Source organism: Chiloscyllium plagiosum, unplaced genomic scaffold (genome assembly GCF_037043375.1).
Source record: "Chiloscyllium plagiosum isolate Xiang-an unplaced genomic scaffold, Cpla_swu_hap1 HiC_scaffold_2, whole genome shotgun sequence".
In the NCBI taxonomy this organism is placed as follows: Eukaryota; Metazoa; Chordata; class Chondrichthyes; order Orectolobiformes; family Hemiscylliidae; genus Chiloscyllium; species Chiloscyllium plagiosum.
The window spans coordinates 78,288,752-78,305,920 of NW_028270140.1; the positions used below are offsets into that span (position 1 = coordinate 78,288,752).

Consider the following 17,169-nt stretch of genomic DNA (forward strand, 5'->3'; position numbering starts at 1 on the left):
CCACCAAAGTATCTTCCCTGGATGTATTTCCAGGAATATCCCCCCCCACCCCCCTCAGTACAGCTGTAATGCTATCCCTTATCAAAATCGCCACTCGCCCTCCTCTCTTGCCACCCTTTATATCCTTCCTGTAGCATTTGTATCCTGGAACATTAAGCTGCCAGTCCTGTCCATCCATGAACCACATTTCTGTAATTGTTATGATACCCCAGTCCCAAGTTCCTAACCATGCCCTGAGGTCATCTGCCTTTCCTGTTAGGCCTCTTGCATTGAAATAAGTGTAGTTTAATTTATCAGCCCTACCTTGTTCTCTGCTTTGTCCCTGCCTGCCTTGAATATTTGACTTGCTTATTTTCTCAACTGTACAAGTCTCAGATTGATCGCTTTCCTCACTATCTCCCTGGGTGCATTCCCCCAACCACCACCAACCCTCCGCCCCACCTTACTAGTTTAAATCCTCGTGAGCAGCTTGAGCAGGCCTCCCTGTCAGTATATTAGTCCCCTTTCAATTCAGGTGTAATCTGCCCTTCTTGTACAGGTCACTTCTATCCCAGAAGAGATTCCATTGATCCAAAAATGTGAATCCTTCTCCTATACATCAACTCCTCAGCCATGCATTCATCTGCTTTAGCCTGCTATTCCTACCCTCAGTAGCTCGCAGCACCAGGAGTAATCTAGATATTACTAGTGTCAAAGACCTCCTTTTTAAAGTCCTGCCTAACTCTCTGTATTCTCCCTTCAGAATTTCATCCTTTTCCCTTCCTATGTCGTTAGTTCGAATGTGCTGGTCCCTCTCCCCCTTGAGAATATTCTGCACCCTGTCTGAGACATCCTTGATCCTGGAACCAGGGAGACAACACACCACACTGATTTTTTGCTGCTGGCCACAGAAACGTCTGTCTGTGCCTCAGACTAGAGAGTCCCCTAACACAATCGATCGCTTGGAACCAGACGTATCCCTCATTGCATTAGAACCTGCCTTGATACCAGAAACTTGGTTGTTTGTGTTACATTCCCCTGGGAGTCCATCACCCTCCCACATTTTCCAAAACAGCATACATGTTTGAATTGGGGATATCCACAGAAGACTCCTGCACAACTTGTCTACTTTTTTACCTTCCCTGGTGTTAACCCATCCACGTGATTGTAACTGGACTTTTCTCCCTTCCTATAACTGCTATCCATCACACCCCCTTGTTCTTGTAACTTCCTTATTGCCTCTAACTGTCTCTCCAACCAATCCATTCGATATGATAGAATTTGCAACCAATGGCATTTATTGCAGATATAATCCTCAGTAACCTGTAAACTCTCTTAAACGCCCACATCTGAAAGAAAATCATATCACTCTTCTCAGGGTCATTTTTGCTTCTTCCAATCTGCAGACCCAGAAAATAGCACCATTTTATTCCTCTACAAAACACTACTCCAGGCTAACTAATACTTATGGCTTATATTTTTAAGTTTAAACAAGAGACATATCTCAATAAAACATATAATCAAGAAAGAACCCACTTTACTCACTATCGCATACTTACAGCAAGGGCACACTTAAAACTATTTACTTAGCTGTGTCTGTGCTGTGACCTTTCCCAAACAGGTTCCTCCAAGATCAGTTGTGAATTTCACTGTTCGTTAATTCTCCTGGATGCACTCTGATGTCCAACAATACATGAATTCAACAGCAAATGCAGGAACTGCACAGGTTCATTGCTGTGTCAGTTAGCAGTGTGGGGTTCTTTCTCTCTCTCCTGCTCTGACCTGACCAAGTGCTGCCTTTGTTTGTTCATCTTCCTTTTAAATGTGCCATTGTTTTGATTTTTTTTTCTCTAAAGTTCCAAAACAATGCAACAGTATATAAAACAATAATCGCTGCTCCTGGAATTCGAGGAAATAACTTCCAACACCTAAAGTACCTCAAAAAAGAAGAAGCCTGTTACAGCCAGAAATGTTTCCCGTCCTCCATCTTGGATTACCCAGAATCCTCTGTATCAACAATTGAAAGAAATCAACTGCAATAATCTGCAAGTATTTCATGATTCCTTTAAATATTCAGGTTTGCTTCCTGATGCTTCTGGCACCTTCACTTTCATGAGGCTGATGTAATGTCTTGATCGCTGAGCTCCAAAATAGTATAATTGGCATTCACTTGGCACTGTAGGCTGGTTCCAATCATGATCTGTCTGTTCCGCATACTTGCAGAAGATGTTAGCTACATTGAAAGTTTGCAGAGAAAGCAAAACATGTTAAAGCCCACACAGAGTGTTTGGTGGAAATGATCAATGGCTTGAATGTGTAGCTGTGCATCTCATGCCATTTTGATCCATGAATGGCACCCATTCTATCCAGAAATTGAACATAAAATAAGACAAATTTCATGTTTGAAAGCTTACGACCCATCTCTTTGCCCCTCACCACCTCCCTGATTTATCTGCCAGTTCCTTCCTCATTCCTACCGAGTGTCTAATACAATCCTCCCTCAATGGCAGTTCACTGTTGTGCTTGTTTCTCTCCTATGCAAATAGCACAATAATTTCACTACACTGCAAACTAATCCATTTTAGTCTAAGATATCTATGCTGTTATTGGAGCACCTTCAGGGGAATTTTTATTGATAGAACATTGGTGAAGAAACTGTTGACATCAGATTTCTGCCTGAAAATCGATTCCTCTGAATTTCCTTCGGTTTCATTTTGCTCCTGCACACATCTGCCAACTGAGCATCATTAGCACTGTATTTAGCAAAACAGATATTTCTACTCCATTATGTCCGAGGTTCAGTTAAGGCATTCGTGAGGCCTTAGATGATTATTTAAATAGAAACCATTTGCAACTTTAAGTGAAAAGTGCAGGAGATGGGAACTAAGTGAACATGTTTACAGAACCAGTGCAGAGAAATTAGGATAAATGGCCTTCACATGTACCACAATTCTGTGATGTCCCAGAAGGTATTTTATCAATTATCTAAAAGAGCTAATACAAGAATAGAAACATTTATCAGAATAGTTCAAACAAAATATTCATAAGCATAATGGAAAGGATACTAATTCAATGTTCTCTATTTTCAGAAGCTGGAGTAGGAAATGCTCCAGTGCTGGATTGCCCAGTAACTGTGAATGTTCTAAGACCTAAAAGTATTTCTGAGTTGGAGGATTGTATGACTGAAAGCATTGACCTACCTGGAAGTGTGCCAGACGTGAAGGAAAAAAGTGACAATTGCTCAACGTGTGCAGTAAGAAACACTAACATTGATGAAAAATCTAATCAGAGTAAGTTCACTTTATTGAATTGCGCAACTGCTTTTGAAAGATTGTTAGAAACAATGAGGCAGAAAGTAAATGACAAAAAATAAATTTCAGAATTACAAATTCAATTATTGATTGTGGGGCTGCTGGAAATTTTGCATGCAATAGTTGTTTCAAGATTTTAATAAATAAACAATAAACTAGTCGGACACTGCAACAAAAGAAAATCATTCCGGAGTTGTTTCTGTTTGAAAAGATGGAGTTTTTATCAAATCAGTACTGGTGCTTACACTTGCAGTATCGCAGGATGTCCAAAGATTTGAAGATCTGATCATGGAGTTGTTTCCATTAAATCTTATTCATCACCTAGAGGAGGAGGAGGGTCAAACTACGATGTGTGTGAAATTGTGTCGCAAGGTCAAAAGCAGTAGTAAGGTTCTTGAGATGTTTGAAATCTAGCTGTGACATACCTGCTAATTTGTAGTTTAGTTCAATCTTACTCAACTTGATGACAATCACTCAGCAATCTCTAGTATTCAGTTTCTCATGTGACATAAGTCATCTTGATGTCTGCAATTTTCTTTATGTCACAAGCACATTGTCAAATAAATGCCCATGCTTAGATCATTGGGTTTTCCAGAATATCTTGTATTTTCCTCTCACACAGAACACGGGATCAGTAATGGAAAGGTAATTTGTATCCAATGTCAGAAGAGTAGTTCCATTTGAGGGTTTCTTTTCAACTCCATATTGTCTGTGAATACATCTGGCCCATTTAACAAACACCCAGGATATCAGCACAAATTGCCATTTCCGTGGATATCCATGCCTATCCCAAATTGATCTCTTTAGTTATCAGAGAACCCTTCAAAGAAGGAATGATTTACAGCTTGGAGAAGCACACACAATGAGAAGTCTATCACAATCAAGGTAAATTATCATGCTAAGCAATGTTGTGGAAGAGCAAATACCCTGTCTCCACTGGTTTCGTTGGAGCATTGGATAATACGAATGGTCTGCAAAAGGCATAAACGTTCTCTATCAGACTTATGCAAAGGCAGTGAAGCCAAAGGATTACCCAAATATTTTACTGCAGAATCCTGCAAGATATTTATAAGAACATAAGAAACAGAATCAAGAGTAGATAATTCAGCCCTTGGAGCCTGCTCCACCATTTAATACAATCATTGCCAGCATGACTAAATTATGTCAGATAAGGCTACTGCCTGGAGGTGGACTAATGGTGGTGTCAGAGAACTGCCAGTGGGATAAAGACAGTAATGGTTTCAGTGAGTCTAAAGTATCAAAGATGGAATCGAGAGTGTACTTGAGCAGATCAATAGCTGCAGAATTGTTCTGGTGAATGGAGAGACAAAAGATGACCAGTTGGATTTTGAAAGTGCAATTCTAAGCCAAATGGCAGATGCCTATCTCCAGGGTGACAACAGAAGTAAATAAGACAAGGAGTGCAAAGGAGATGCTGAGTAGAAAGTGATAACAAGGAAATGGTCAATGTTAGACTATATTAGAGAATCTTAAATGGGAGGTGGTGAAGAAACCTGGAAGTTAGGAAACTGAAGGAGAGAGTGAGGAAAAGATCTTAATTTCTTCTGCTGCCAGGCAGCACTGACGAACTAAAATATTGGCCTTTGCAATTGGCAAGAGAGTTTGTTATTGCTGATGGAATTCTACCAATAGAGATGTGTTGGGATTAGAGGAGATTTCAGAGGTGTGGTCAGAAATTCCATTTTGTTGGATCCCTGATCCAAAAGAGGAGAACGCTGCCTAATGTTTCAATATTTAATGATTATCCTTTTGAAATTATTTTTATATCACCTATAAAACTCATTTTTTATTTTAGTTCCACAAGTTGCTTCTCCAAAAGAATCATTTATGAAGAGGCTTGGTTTAAGAATAAAACAGATGTCACCATTCAAACAATTCACTTTGGATGAACAGAATGACACTGCTTTAAACCAAGGTAATTCAGTAACTTAAATGACAATCACATATCTTAATATTTAGTGCATTCAAGTTGTCATTCTTTAAAGAGGTTTGAAGATTCTTGAAATAAAAGTTCCAGATTTTCTAGAGTAAGGGCATCCAGTGCTGTTTATTAAACTTATCATTTCACTTTTTAATACAAAAATATTCACCGATAAATTATTGAATGTGTAAACTGATAATGTGACAAATAAGGATGCAAATAGGGCTTCTGGGACCTTGGTGAACTGTATATTTGATAGGTAGCACTTTAACCGATGAGATTGAAGAAGGGATGTAAATTGAAGGAGTAAATTCAATATCAGCTCAATCTAGGAAGAAAAGTAACAGGTGGAGTGAAAGATTAAAGCAAGAAAAAAAAAGACAAGAAATGAGATGACAAGAAATAAATTTGATACTTTTTGGGAGATTCTAAAACTATTAAAATCTGAACAAATGAGACTCTATAAAGGTAATTGCTCATTTTTGTATTAAATGTTAATTGGCTATCGGTAACATTCACCGGGTTGTTTAAGAGGGTAGGAGCAAATTACTGCAATTTGCTGAACTGAAAACAAAACATGGGTCAGGCAGCATCCATGGAGAGAGAGCAAGCTAACATCGAGTCTAGATGACTCTTTATCAGAGCTGTGCCATTGATGCTGCCTGACCAACTGTGATCTCCAGCATTTTTCATTTTCTGTTTAAATAAAGTACTTATTTGTAGGTAAACTATAATGACACGGGGTAAAGCCTTCTGCTAATTTAAACCAGACACATAAAGCTCACCTCACCTTGTAATCTGTAAAATTTTGAGTGACAAAGAGAGTGTCTCCGCAGGCAGTCTGTTGGTGCTCTTTGCTGTTCTGGCTAACTGTTCAAAATGCCTGATTTTTATAACCCAAAACCTCAGATCGGCTCATTGGTTTGATGTCGTTACATGACAGGCTTGCCAGCTTTCATTCTCTCTTAAAAGTACAGTACATGCTTACAACTTCATAACAAACTCCACAACTCTACAGACAACTCTGTGGAACTGATTTGTCAACTTGTACCTGGAAATATCTACTGCAATCCAAGTCGCATGCTCTTTCCCCATGTATTTTAAATTATTCTTTAGGTGCTTATATAATCCCTTGTTGTTTTTTTTTATTAAGAATAACCCACTGTTCCGTTGATGCCCTTACATAGTTGCAATTCAAAATCTCTCTTTTATCTGTTCTGACAGATTTCTATTTAGCATGCTATCTACAGACAAGACTTGTTTTTTTAACATCCATTAAGATTATGGATGGAAGCACTTTATCCAAGTGATTTAGGCCACTTAAATTAATTATTTACTATTACAAAAATGCATAGAAATGTTCCCTGCTGTTGTGTCTCCACTTATTTCACAAAGTGACTTGCTTTAACAAAGCATTGATTTCCAAGAATTCGCTCTACGTTGGAAAGAGAAATTGCTGGTGTCCAACATGCTTTACAAAATATAATTTACAAACTATTTTGATAATGAATGTTAGAGTAGATGAAGAAATCTGAATCCTACAACAACAATTGCAGCTCCAATCACTCCATTATCTTATTCTAGTTCCTGATAGGCCCATCTTCCTCTTCACCATAGCCACATGGTTATGCCTAGCACCATGCATTTTCTATCTCGACAATTCCTACACAAAATCCCTTCACCCACCCCAATCTCTCTCCTCCTTTAAGGTCCCTTTTAAAATGACCTCTTTGAACATATTTAAAACACCAGAATTAAGCAATATCTCATTGCTTGATTTAAGCTTAATTTTATTTGACTGAAAGCACTTAACAATGGCCTAGATGTTTCTCTACGTCAAAGACATGTTTAAATTCAAGTATGCTGTTCTACTTTTCTTATTCCTTCTGTTTCTGCTTTTATTTTCCCCCTCTTTCTTTCTTGCTTTTTTTTTTCCTTTGTATTTCTTCAGGTTTCTTTTCTATATAATCTGCTTTTTTTTTTGGTTTGCTTTGAGGTGGCAAATAACGGCTAATAGGGCATAGTGTGTGAAGAACAGGATTGACCATTCATTGCAGTGGGATGTATGAGACAAATGGTATCTTCACTAGCTCCCTTCCCAATAATTGACACATCTACATATTTTTCTACTTATTCTACTTATCAGTCTTTCTCATATCCATATTTCAGCTACTTTCACTCTTCCTCCTATTCACACACACTCATTAATACTTCTACTTCTTCCTTTTTGAACTGCTTATTCAATTTTTCCATTAGCCTTTCCTTCTTTTTCCCTTGCTAATATATTTAAGTTTAACTCTCTAATAACGATCTCCTCACTTTTACTTAGTATCTCCTGCCACCTTTCTTTGGGGAGATTATCAGTCTCAACCTGCAGCTGTGTCTATTTTCCCTTTCTCTCTATTCCCCACAAATTGCTTGCTTTTGAAATGTAATTTTCTTCCATTATTTGAAAATAAATCAAACTAAAGCAGTAAAAGTACTAAAAACAATTTAACTGTGGTTTTCCCGGTGAAATAGGATATTATAGGCCTGGGAGTGTGAACCACTCTGTTCCTTTTCTGTACACATTTTCACACTTGCCACACCCACATGCACATAGGCTTTACAAACATATATTCTGTACTGGACCTGCTGCTTGAAACTAATATGAGTTAGATCACTCAGGCAAGGCCTGGGAATGAGTAGAGATAGATGGTGGAAAAAATGTATAGTTAGAAAGAAGAGAAAAATAATTTGACTGATCTATATAGTAACATGATTATTATAGTTTTTGGAGTGTTGCTCCTTTGTCAGGTAGCTAATGGAGTAGGATCATAGGACACAGAATTATCGCAAAAAATCATAGCCTCACTATGACTCTATGATCTTTTGCTATATAATCTGTATCCTATGATCCTGCTCCATTAGCTACCTGACGAAGGAGCAGCGCTCCAAAAGCTAGCATTTCCTAATAAACCTGTTGGACTATAACCTCATGTTGCATGATTTTCAACTTTGTCCGCCCCAGTCTGACTTCCACAACATGATTACCATAAACTAATCAACAACATTTCTTACACATAAGACAACCTTGATGGATGGAAGAATCTGGATGGGGATGGGAATAGGGGGAGGTTTAAGTAAAGGATGAACATTGTCTTGCTTATTTTTTCCAACGGCATTTGTACCAGTTTTCAAAGTCTCCTTCAACTATTTGTCACCAGGGAAGAAAACCCACAGAAGAAATGAAACAACTTCTGAAGAACCCAAGTTGAACGCAAAAGCTTATATTCCTTATGAATATGCCAGATTTCATATTGCCAAGGTAGAAGAAACCTATAGTCATCATTAACATGTATTACGTTTTAATTAGACTTGATAACATGTCACATGTTGCTTTTAATTTTAAAATGAAGCTCAAAAATAATTTATTTGATAAATGCAGATTATTTTGTGGTTAAGCAATAACAGTCTTTCTATTTGCCTATCTTAGGTAGTAGAAGATATGCATCAAATGAAGAATAAACACAGGCAGCTCTTCTGTGAGATTGAAGAGAATTTACAGGCAGTGGGAAAGGAAAATCAGGTAGCATTTATATCATTGCTGATTTTTCAGTGGGATTCATTCATGAACCTTGCACTTAGTTTAGGTTTTGCCAAATAGAATTACACAAGTTTCCATTCCAGCAGCAACCTAAGTATGTTAAATACATGATCATGTGCATCATTGCTAACTGCTATGGGCAAAGATTTAATATTTGTATTAAAAATAAAGATTTATGGGTTTACAAAATGATGAAATGTATAACTTGTTTTATTTTGGTCATAGGGATGGTCCATACAAATGTTGAAAAAACAGCATAGTGACAAAATAACATTTTTTAAGGAAGCACTGAAAACATACCAAGATCACATAAGGAAGAACAACATATACTGGGCAGAAATGATCCAGGTAGAGTCAAGCACAAATGTGCATGTATAAATTTTAACTAATATGGTCAAAACTACAGTACCATATGTTCTAATTTTGAGGGACATATATCTTACTGAATTTAGTCCAAAGTTCCAAGGACTCCCATTGGGGTGGATTTTCATAGCAGGGTTAGAATAAAATGTGGGTTTCCACCTTGTACTGTTACCACATTGCTCTCATTACTTTTAAATGCCGTTGTCCTAATTGGATGGGCAATAATCTCAGACCCCAATTAATTAAACCAAGAGTGCCTCCAGGATGCAGGAGCTGCCTACGAAGGGCCAGTAGTGAAAGCAGTTACCACCTGTGTGTATCTATTGCCATCTTGCCTGGGAGAGCAGGAAATGAATCAGATGGTCAAGAGGATATATTTATTCAAAATTATTCATAGACTGTGGGAATTCCTAGCTATGCCAGCATTTATAGTCTGTCCCTATGTTCCTAGAAGAAGGTGCTTGTGCGCGGCTTTCTTGAACAGGTATGAGTATACCCACAGTGTTGTTAGAGAGAGAATTCCATGATTTTGATCCAATGACAGTGAAAGAATAGGAATATTATTCCAAGACAGCATGGTGAGTGACTTGGAGGCAGTTTTGCAAGTGGCAGTCTTCCCATGCAACTACTGCTTTGTCCTTCAAAATGATAGAGGGGTTGAAAGGTGGTATCTCAGTAGCTTTGATGAGTAGTTGCAATGCATCTTGTAGATGGTACTCACTTTGCCACTGTGCTTTAATGGTGGAAGTAATGGAGGTGTTAAATGGGATGCTATGCATGTCATTGGAAGGTGTGAGCTTTTTGAACATATTTGGAGCTGTCCTCATCCAGGCAAGTGGTGAATCTTCCATTGTACTCCTGACTTGTGCCTTGTATATGGTGGGAATGTTTTGAATAGTCAGAAAGCGAGTGTTACTTGCTGGAGAGTTCCCAATGTCTGGGACACCATCTGTAAGGTAGATTTGTCAAGAATGACTAGTCCGTGGGGCAGTTCTCCAAACTTTGGTACATGTTGCATGTCTTCACATTGCTGTTAATCTGGAATCAGATGTTGGCCAGCTCATTTGTGAATGAAAGATTTCTATCCCTGAGCCAGATGGGTTGTTTTCATGACAATTATTTCATGGTCACCGTTAGGTTACCTTTTAAATCCACATTTATTGATTGAAGTCTAATTTCACCAATCAAGGTCACGTTCATAGACTATTAGCCTGGTTTGCAGGATTACTGCTGCAGGGAGTAGTACCACTACGTCAACACTTACTCCTAGTTTCAGAATGAGGGAAACTTGGCAGAATAAAGGCAATGCACGTGTTTGCTCACAAATTTGTTGACAACCCAAATCCTTTCACCAATCAAACAAAATGTTTTATTTGGCCTTTGCTGAAAAATAAGCATTAAAAATTTCAGTTTGAATTTTACATTTTTTAGTTAACTGTGATTGTGTCGATAATTTGTGGAATTTTCAAAATATGCATATTTTGGGTCCCAACTCAACAAGCATTTGAAAACTAGGCCTTTTGTGCAGAATGTTTTTTCAATCAATTCACAGCATTTCGTTTAATACTATGGTGACGTTTGGCCTATTCCCCTTCCTGTTATTGTTACCAGAATAAAATGTTATGGGGTAATTTTGTTTTTGGGTCATCATGTAAAATGCTATCTGTTTTATAGCTCTCTCATAGTATGTTTGCATTTAAATTGCCTATTTTACAAAATCTTGTGAAGTCCAAATCTACCTCAGCAGACAGAAAATTCAAAAGTAAAGTTTGCCAAAGGCAGGTTATCTATGCTCTAATTGCAGATTATACTTCACCTAATGTTATGTTTAGGGAAATCCTGGATTAGGATAGTTCCAAAAATGTACTGTAACGACGGAGAAAGCTTGCAGCAATAAGGAAAACAAGTGACCTCCCAGTGACCCTGCACACTTCAGTAGGATCAGTAAGAGTAACTGGCCAAACCACATTCCCAAAGTAATTTTTTTGTCATTTACGAAATAACTATGAATTTATTACTCAATTTCATTCACTAATTCTAGCGTTTAAAGGATGAAAACAACCAACTGATTCAAGAAAACACTGGTATCCATATTCAAAACAAACAAGAATATGAGAAGTGGGAGAATGAGAAGGTAAAATATAATTGTTAACTACAGCACAATGCATGCCTGATTTATTAGATTGTTTCACTTTTGTTGTACAAAGCTTCTGTAACATTAAAACATAAAATCACATTCTCAAAAAGTAATCTTCTCCAATTTCTGCTTTATATTCCTATTTTTGTGATTTTTGTTTGCTTTTATCAAGGAGACAGTTACTGGGAACTAGAATTTTTTTGTTTACATCTGACAGTAAAAAGTGCTTTTATTTCTGTCACATTTAAACACATTGATCTAACTCAAAACTAACTTTTTTACCCATTGGCAATGAACGAAGACGACTCTGGCTAACGTGTAATTAGCTAAACAAAATGGCACCATCCTCAATCTGCTGTCTCCAATAGACTTCAACTTTCCACAGAGGGATCTTGGCACTGAGATCTCAAAAATGAATTGTTTCTGGATTTTCTTTTGAGCAACATTGAGAGAAGCGGCAGTTGAACTCTTACGCCACCTAATGGATGGCTTTAAAACAAAATCCTTCTGTAATGTTATTCACAAGAATATATGAATGTAGAAAAAGTGATTCTGTTTTCCTGTCTGTCAGTCCCAAACACAACTATTTCAATTTCCCCACTCCCTTCAACTTTGTTTTCCAATTTATCATGCTTTCATCAGGTTGTATTCAGAGTTTACAACCTTAATTAATAATAACCTACTAGCTGGTATTGTGCTTGTGCTTTATCCAAAGTCCTCTAAAGTGTTTTCATCAAGCATCTTTGTAAACATGAGTCCATGGTTATTTGAGATTTTTCTATGGTTCTTGAGTCTTAGGTCACATGTCTTTTAATTATTCAGTGCAATAGAAAGCACTTTAGACAGTGAACAATGGATAGTAATGAATAATACACTTTTAGAAAGTTTTGTACTGTTGCATTATAGTGCACAATAATGAATCATAATTATTACAAACTATATGCATACATTATGTAATCATGCTCTGCTTATGGCTCATTGTTATGGTTTTGTTTAACTCAGAGCAATTTGAAGTAATCATATCAAAAATAACTTGAGATTTTATCAACATCTGGAATGAATGTAACAGCAAAAACAGTTAATGCCAGTGTATAGTATTACATGAACAATGTATGCTTTTTAAATTTATAGACTGAAATTCTGGAAAGATTTTCTCAGAAGCTGGGCCAGTTATACTCGCATCAGATTTCAAGTAAGTCTTAAGTGGCATAAAAAAATACCATGACAATAAGTTGATTTTAAATGTACAAATCTATTCTCAAAAGCACCTAATCTGACATTTGTCCAGAAAGATACATTTTAAAATCCTCCACAACCTTTTAAAGACACTTTGTTGGATTTTCAAAAAGGAATACTGTATTTGGCATAATGAATTATGAAGAAAGTATTATTTGAATTTGTTTTTAACATTTTTTGTTTTAGATTCTGTAGTTATAACAATTTAACTTTAATAAGCTGCAGTTAATATGGTTAAGAAAAATATTTTGTGATTGTTCATATACAATGTACAGTAATTTCTATGTCCTCATAGTTAGTAATTATTAATGTTTGTTAAAAGACATTTGGATGGGTATATGAATAGGAAAGGTTTGGAGGGATATGGATCGAGTGCTGGCAAGTGGGACTAGATTGGGTTAGGATATCTGATCGGCATGGACAGGTTGGACCAAAGGGTTTGTTTCCGTGCTGTTCATCTCTATGAGTCTAAATCAATTATTAGTCTGGTCTGGCTATCAATTACTTCTGTTACACATAAAATCAGCAACAGAATTTAAAATGGATTAAAATGCTTTGTGATGTATTGTCAAAACTAATACATTATGGGAACAATTTCAAGTTATTAATCTATTGAGCCATCCATTTTTAAATATCTGCCCCTTCCTATATTTACCTCAGCCAAAAAACCTTTATAGAATAACTTCCCACAACTTTGATTCCATCCGCACCCAGCTCTGAATTGATCATCTATCTCTCCTGACACAATGTTAACTGACATCTTATGCATGACCATCTCCCTCCCCTTTAACACTCTCATCATCATAACCTTCTCATTATCCCTCTTTCTCCTTTGAGAGCTGTCTCTTAGGCATTCAGCACAATTATTTATTCTATCCCACTATACTCTGAGCCCTGAGTGGCACCCATAGCTAGTTCCAATCATTCTGATTATAGCCAAACCAGAACATTTGCAGCAATACTTGTTTTTTTCCATCTGCAACTATGTAACTGTTTTCATTGTACCATAATATTTAATCTTGCACCACACACCCCACCCTTTCACCCTGCCATGGGTTACATTAACTATACAGGGCTAGATCTCAGTGTCGCTCCAAGACCATCCCCAATGCCCCAACCTAAGCACAATGTTGCTACACCCTCAACCTGAACACAACAGCCCCAGCCAAAGCACTGTAGGCCCCTTACAGCCCAGGCCTCTCATGTTCCAGGCCCTGTTACTGTGATTCCACAACCACTTTGATTTTGACGGACTACCTGTATTAAATATAGATAGGCCAGAACTTTCTTCAGTTGAAGTTCACAATGAACAATGTCGTCTTCCTCAACTCCAATGAAACCATTGTTTTCGCTCTGCAGCTGAAATGGACAGAGTCCATATAATACAATGGAAAATAAGGAGTTGTCTCTTACGGCTTTCAAGTACAATTCAAAATTGGTGAAAAAAAAAGCAAGTTTGGTACAATACGGATGTGATTACAATGGAGGTGGTTCAGAAAACCTTCACTAGATTGATTCCAGAGATGAAAGGCTTGTCTTTTTGAAGAAAGATTGAGCAGTTTAGGGGCCTGTGATCTCTGGAGTTTCAAAGAATGAGGAAAGATCAAGTTGAAGTATTTAAGAGGCTAAAGTAGTCATGATTTGGAGATGCCAGCGTTGGACTGGGGTGTACAAAGTTAAAAATCACAACACCAGATTATAGTCCAACAGGTTTAATTGGATGCACACTAGCTTTCGGAGCGCCACTCCTTCAACCACCTGATGAAGGAGCGGCGCTCCGAAAGCTAGTGCTTCCAATTAAACTTGTTGGACTATAACCTGGTGTTGTGTGATTTTTAAAGATGCTAAAGGGGATTGACAAAGTAAACGTAGGGAAGATTTCTCCTAGTGGGACAATCTAAAACAAGAGGTCAGAGATTTAGGCTAATGGTTGGCAGAGCTAAAACAAAGATGAGGAAACATTACTTTTCTCAAATGATTGTGAATCCATGGAATTCACTGCCCAGGAGTGCAGTAGATGCTGGTACACTAAATACATTTAGGAGGAGATTGAAATTTTTGCTTATTAGCACGTTTATGGGTTGTAGGGAGCAGGCAGAAGAGTGGAGTTGAGGTCAAGCTAAGATCATCAGTCATGATTATATTAAATGGAGGAGCAATCTTAAGGGGCTGAGCTGCCCATTCCTGCTCCTTGTCTTTAATAAAACTAGATTCTGGATCAGTGGTGCTGGAAGAGCACAGCAATTCAGGCAGCATCCGAGGACAGGCAAAATCGACGTTTCGGGCAAAAGCCCTTCATCAGGAATAAAGGCAGAGAGCCTGAAGCGTGGAGAGATAAGCTAGAGGAGGGTGGGGGTGGGAGAGAGTGGCATAGAGTACAATAGGTCAGTGGGGAAGGAGATGAAGGTGATAGGTCAGGGAGGAGAGGGTGGAGTGGATAGGTGGAAAAGGAGCTGGGCAGGTCGGACAAGTCCGGACAGGTCAGGGGATCGAGTTTCTGGAGGTTAGAAGCTAGGATGAGGTGGGGGAAGGGGAAATGAGGAAACTGTTAAAATCCACATTGATGCCCTGGGGTTGAAGTGTTCCGAGGCGGAAGATGAGGCGTTCTTCCTCCAGGCGTCTGGTGGTGAGGGAGCGGCGGTGGAGGAGGCCCAGCACCTCCATATCCTCGGCAGAGTGGGAGGGGGAGTTGAAATGTTGAGCCACTGGGCGATGTGGTTGATTGGTGCGGGTGTCTCGGAGATGTTCCCTAAAGCGCTCTGCTAGGAGGCGTCCAGTCTCCCCAATGTAGAGGAGACCGCATCGGGAGCAACGGATACAATAGATGATATTAGTGGATGTGCAGGTAAAACTTTGATGGATGTGGAAAGCTCCTTTGGGGCCTTGGATGGAGGTGAGGGAGGAGGTGTGGGCGCAGGTTTTACAGTTCCTGCGGTGGCAGGGGAAAGTGCTAGGATGGGAGGGTGGGTCGTAGGGGGGCGTGGACCTGACCAGGTAGTCACAGAGGGAACGGTCTTTGCGGAAGGCGGAGAGGGGTGGGGAGGGAAATATATCCCTGGTGGTGGGGTCTGTTTGGAGGTGGCGGAAATGTCGGCGGATGATTTGGTTTATGCGAAGGTTGGTAGGGTGGAAGGTGAGCACCAGGGGCGTTCTGTCCTTGTTGCGGTTGGAGGGGTTGGGTCTGAGGGCGGAGGTGCGGGATGTGGATGAGATGCGTTGGAGGGCATCTTTAACCACGTGGGAAGGGAAATTGCGGTCTCTAAAGAAGGAGGCCATCTGGTGTGTTCTATGGTGGAACTGCTCCTCCTGGGAGCAGATACGGCGGAGGCGGAGGAATTGGGAATACGGGATGGCATTTTTGCAAGAGGTAGGGTGGGAAGAGGTGTAATCCAGGTAGCTGTGGGAGTCGGTGGGTTTGTAGAAGATGTCAGTGTCAAGTCGGTCGTCACTGATGGAGATGGAGAGGTCCAGGAAGGGGAGGGAGGTGTCAGAGATGGTCCAGGTAAATTTAAGGTCAGGGTGGAATGTGTTGGTGAAGTTGATGAATTGCTCAACCTCCTCGCGGGAGCACGAGGTGGCGCCAATGCAGTCATCAATGTAGCGGAGGAAGAGGTGGGGAGTGGTGCCGGTGTAATTACGGAAGATCAACTGCTCTACGTAGCCAACAAAGAGACAGGCATAGCTGGGGCCCATACGTGTGCCCATGGCTACCCCTTTGGTCTGGAGGAAGTGGGAGGATTCAAAGGAGAAATTGTTAAGGGTGAGGACCAGTTCGGCCAAACGAATGAGAGTGTCGGTGGAGGGGTACTATTGGGAACGTCTGGAGAGGAAAAAACGGAGGGCTTGGAGGCCCTGGTCATGGCGGATGGAGGTGTAGAGGGATTGGATATCCATGGTGAAGATGAGGTGTTGGGGGACGGGGAAACGGAAGTCTTGGAGGAGGTGGAGGGCGTGGGTGGTGTCTCGAACGTATGTGGGGAGTTCCTGGACTAGGGGGGATAGGACAGTGTCGAGGTAGGTAGAGATGAGTTCAGTGGGGCAGGAGCATGCTGAGACAATGGGTCGGCCAGGGTGGTCAGGCTTGTGGATCTTGGGAAGGAGGTAGAACCGGGCAGTGCGGGGTTCCCGGACTATGAGGTTGGAAGCTGTGGGTGGGAGATCTCCTGAGGTGATGAGGTTCTGTATGGTCTGGGAGATGATGGTTTGGTGATGGGGGGGTGGGGTCATGGTCAAGGGGGCGGTAGGAAGAAGTGTCCTCGAGTTGGCGTTTGGCTTCAGCGATGTAGAGGTCAGTGCGCCAGACTACCACTGCGCCCCCTTTGTCCGCTGGCTTGATGGTGAGGTCAGGATTGGAGCAGAGGGATTGGAGGGCTGCGCGTTGTGAGGGTGAGAGGTTGGAGTGGGGGAGGGGGGTCGACAGGTTGAGGCGGTTAATGTCCCGGCGGCAGTTGGAAATGAAGAGGTCGAGGGCAGGTAATAGGCCAGCGCGGGGTGTCCAGGTGGATGCAGTGTGTTGGAGGTGGGCGAAGGGGTCCTCAGAAGGTGGGCGGGAGTCCTGATTGTGAAAGTAAGCTCGGAGGCGGAGGCGATGGAAGAATTGTTCGATGTCACGGCG

The 17,169-nt window shown here is 40.2% G+C and overlaps 1 protein-coding gene across 1 annotated transcript in view; it reads left to right on the top strand.

Moving 5' to 3' along the window:
* The window catches only part of kifl (kinesin family-like), an 83,773-nt gene that overhangs the window by 12,674 nt on the left and 53,930 nt on the right, over window positions 1-17,169 (top strand). Inside the window, exons 3-9 of the mRNA XM_087993963.1 lie at window positions 3,069-3,269; window positions 5,107-5,226; window positions 8,439-8,539; window positions 8,708-8,829; window positions 9,892-10,012; window positions 11,223-11,315; window positions 12,450-12,510. Coding sequence (XP_087850089.1) covers window positions 3,069-3,269; window positions 5,107-5,226; window positions 8,439-8,539; window positions 8,708-8,829; window positions 9,892-10,012; window positions 11,223-11,315; window positions 12,450-12,510 — 819 coding nt within the window. The remainder of the gene's footprint in view (window positions 1-3,068; window positions 3,270-5,106; window positions 5,227-8,438; window positions 8,540-8,707; window positions 8,830-9,891; window positions 10,013-11,222; window positions 11,316-12,449; window positions 12,511-17,169) is intronic.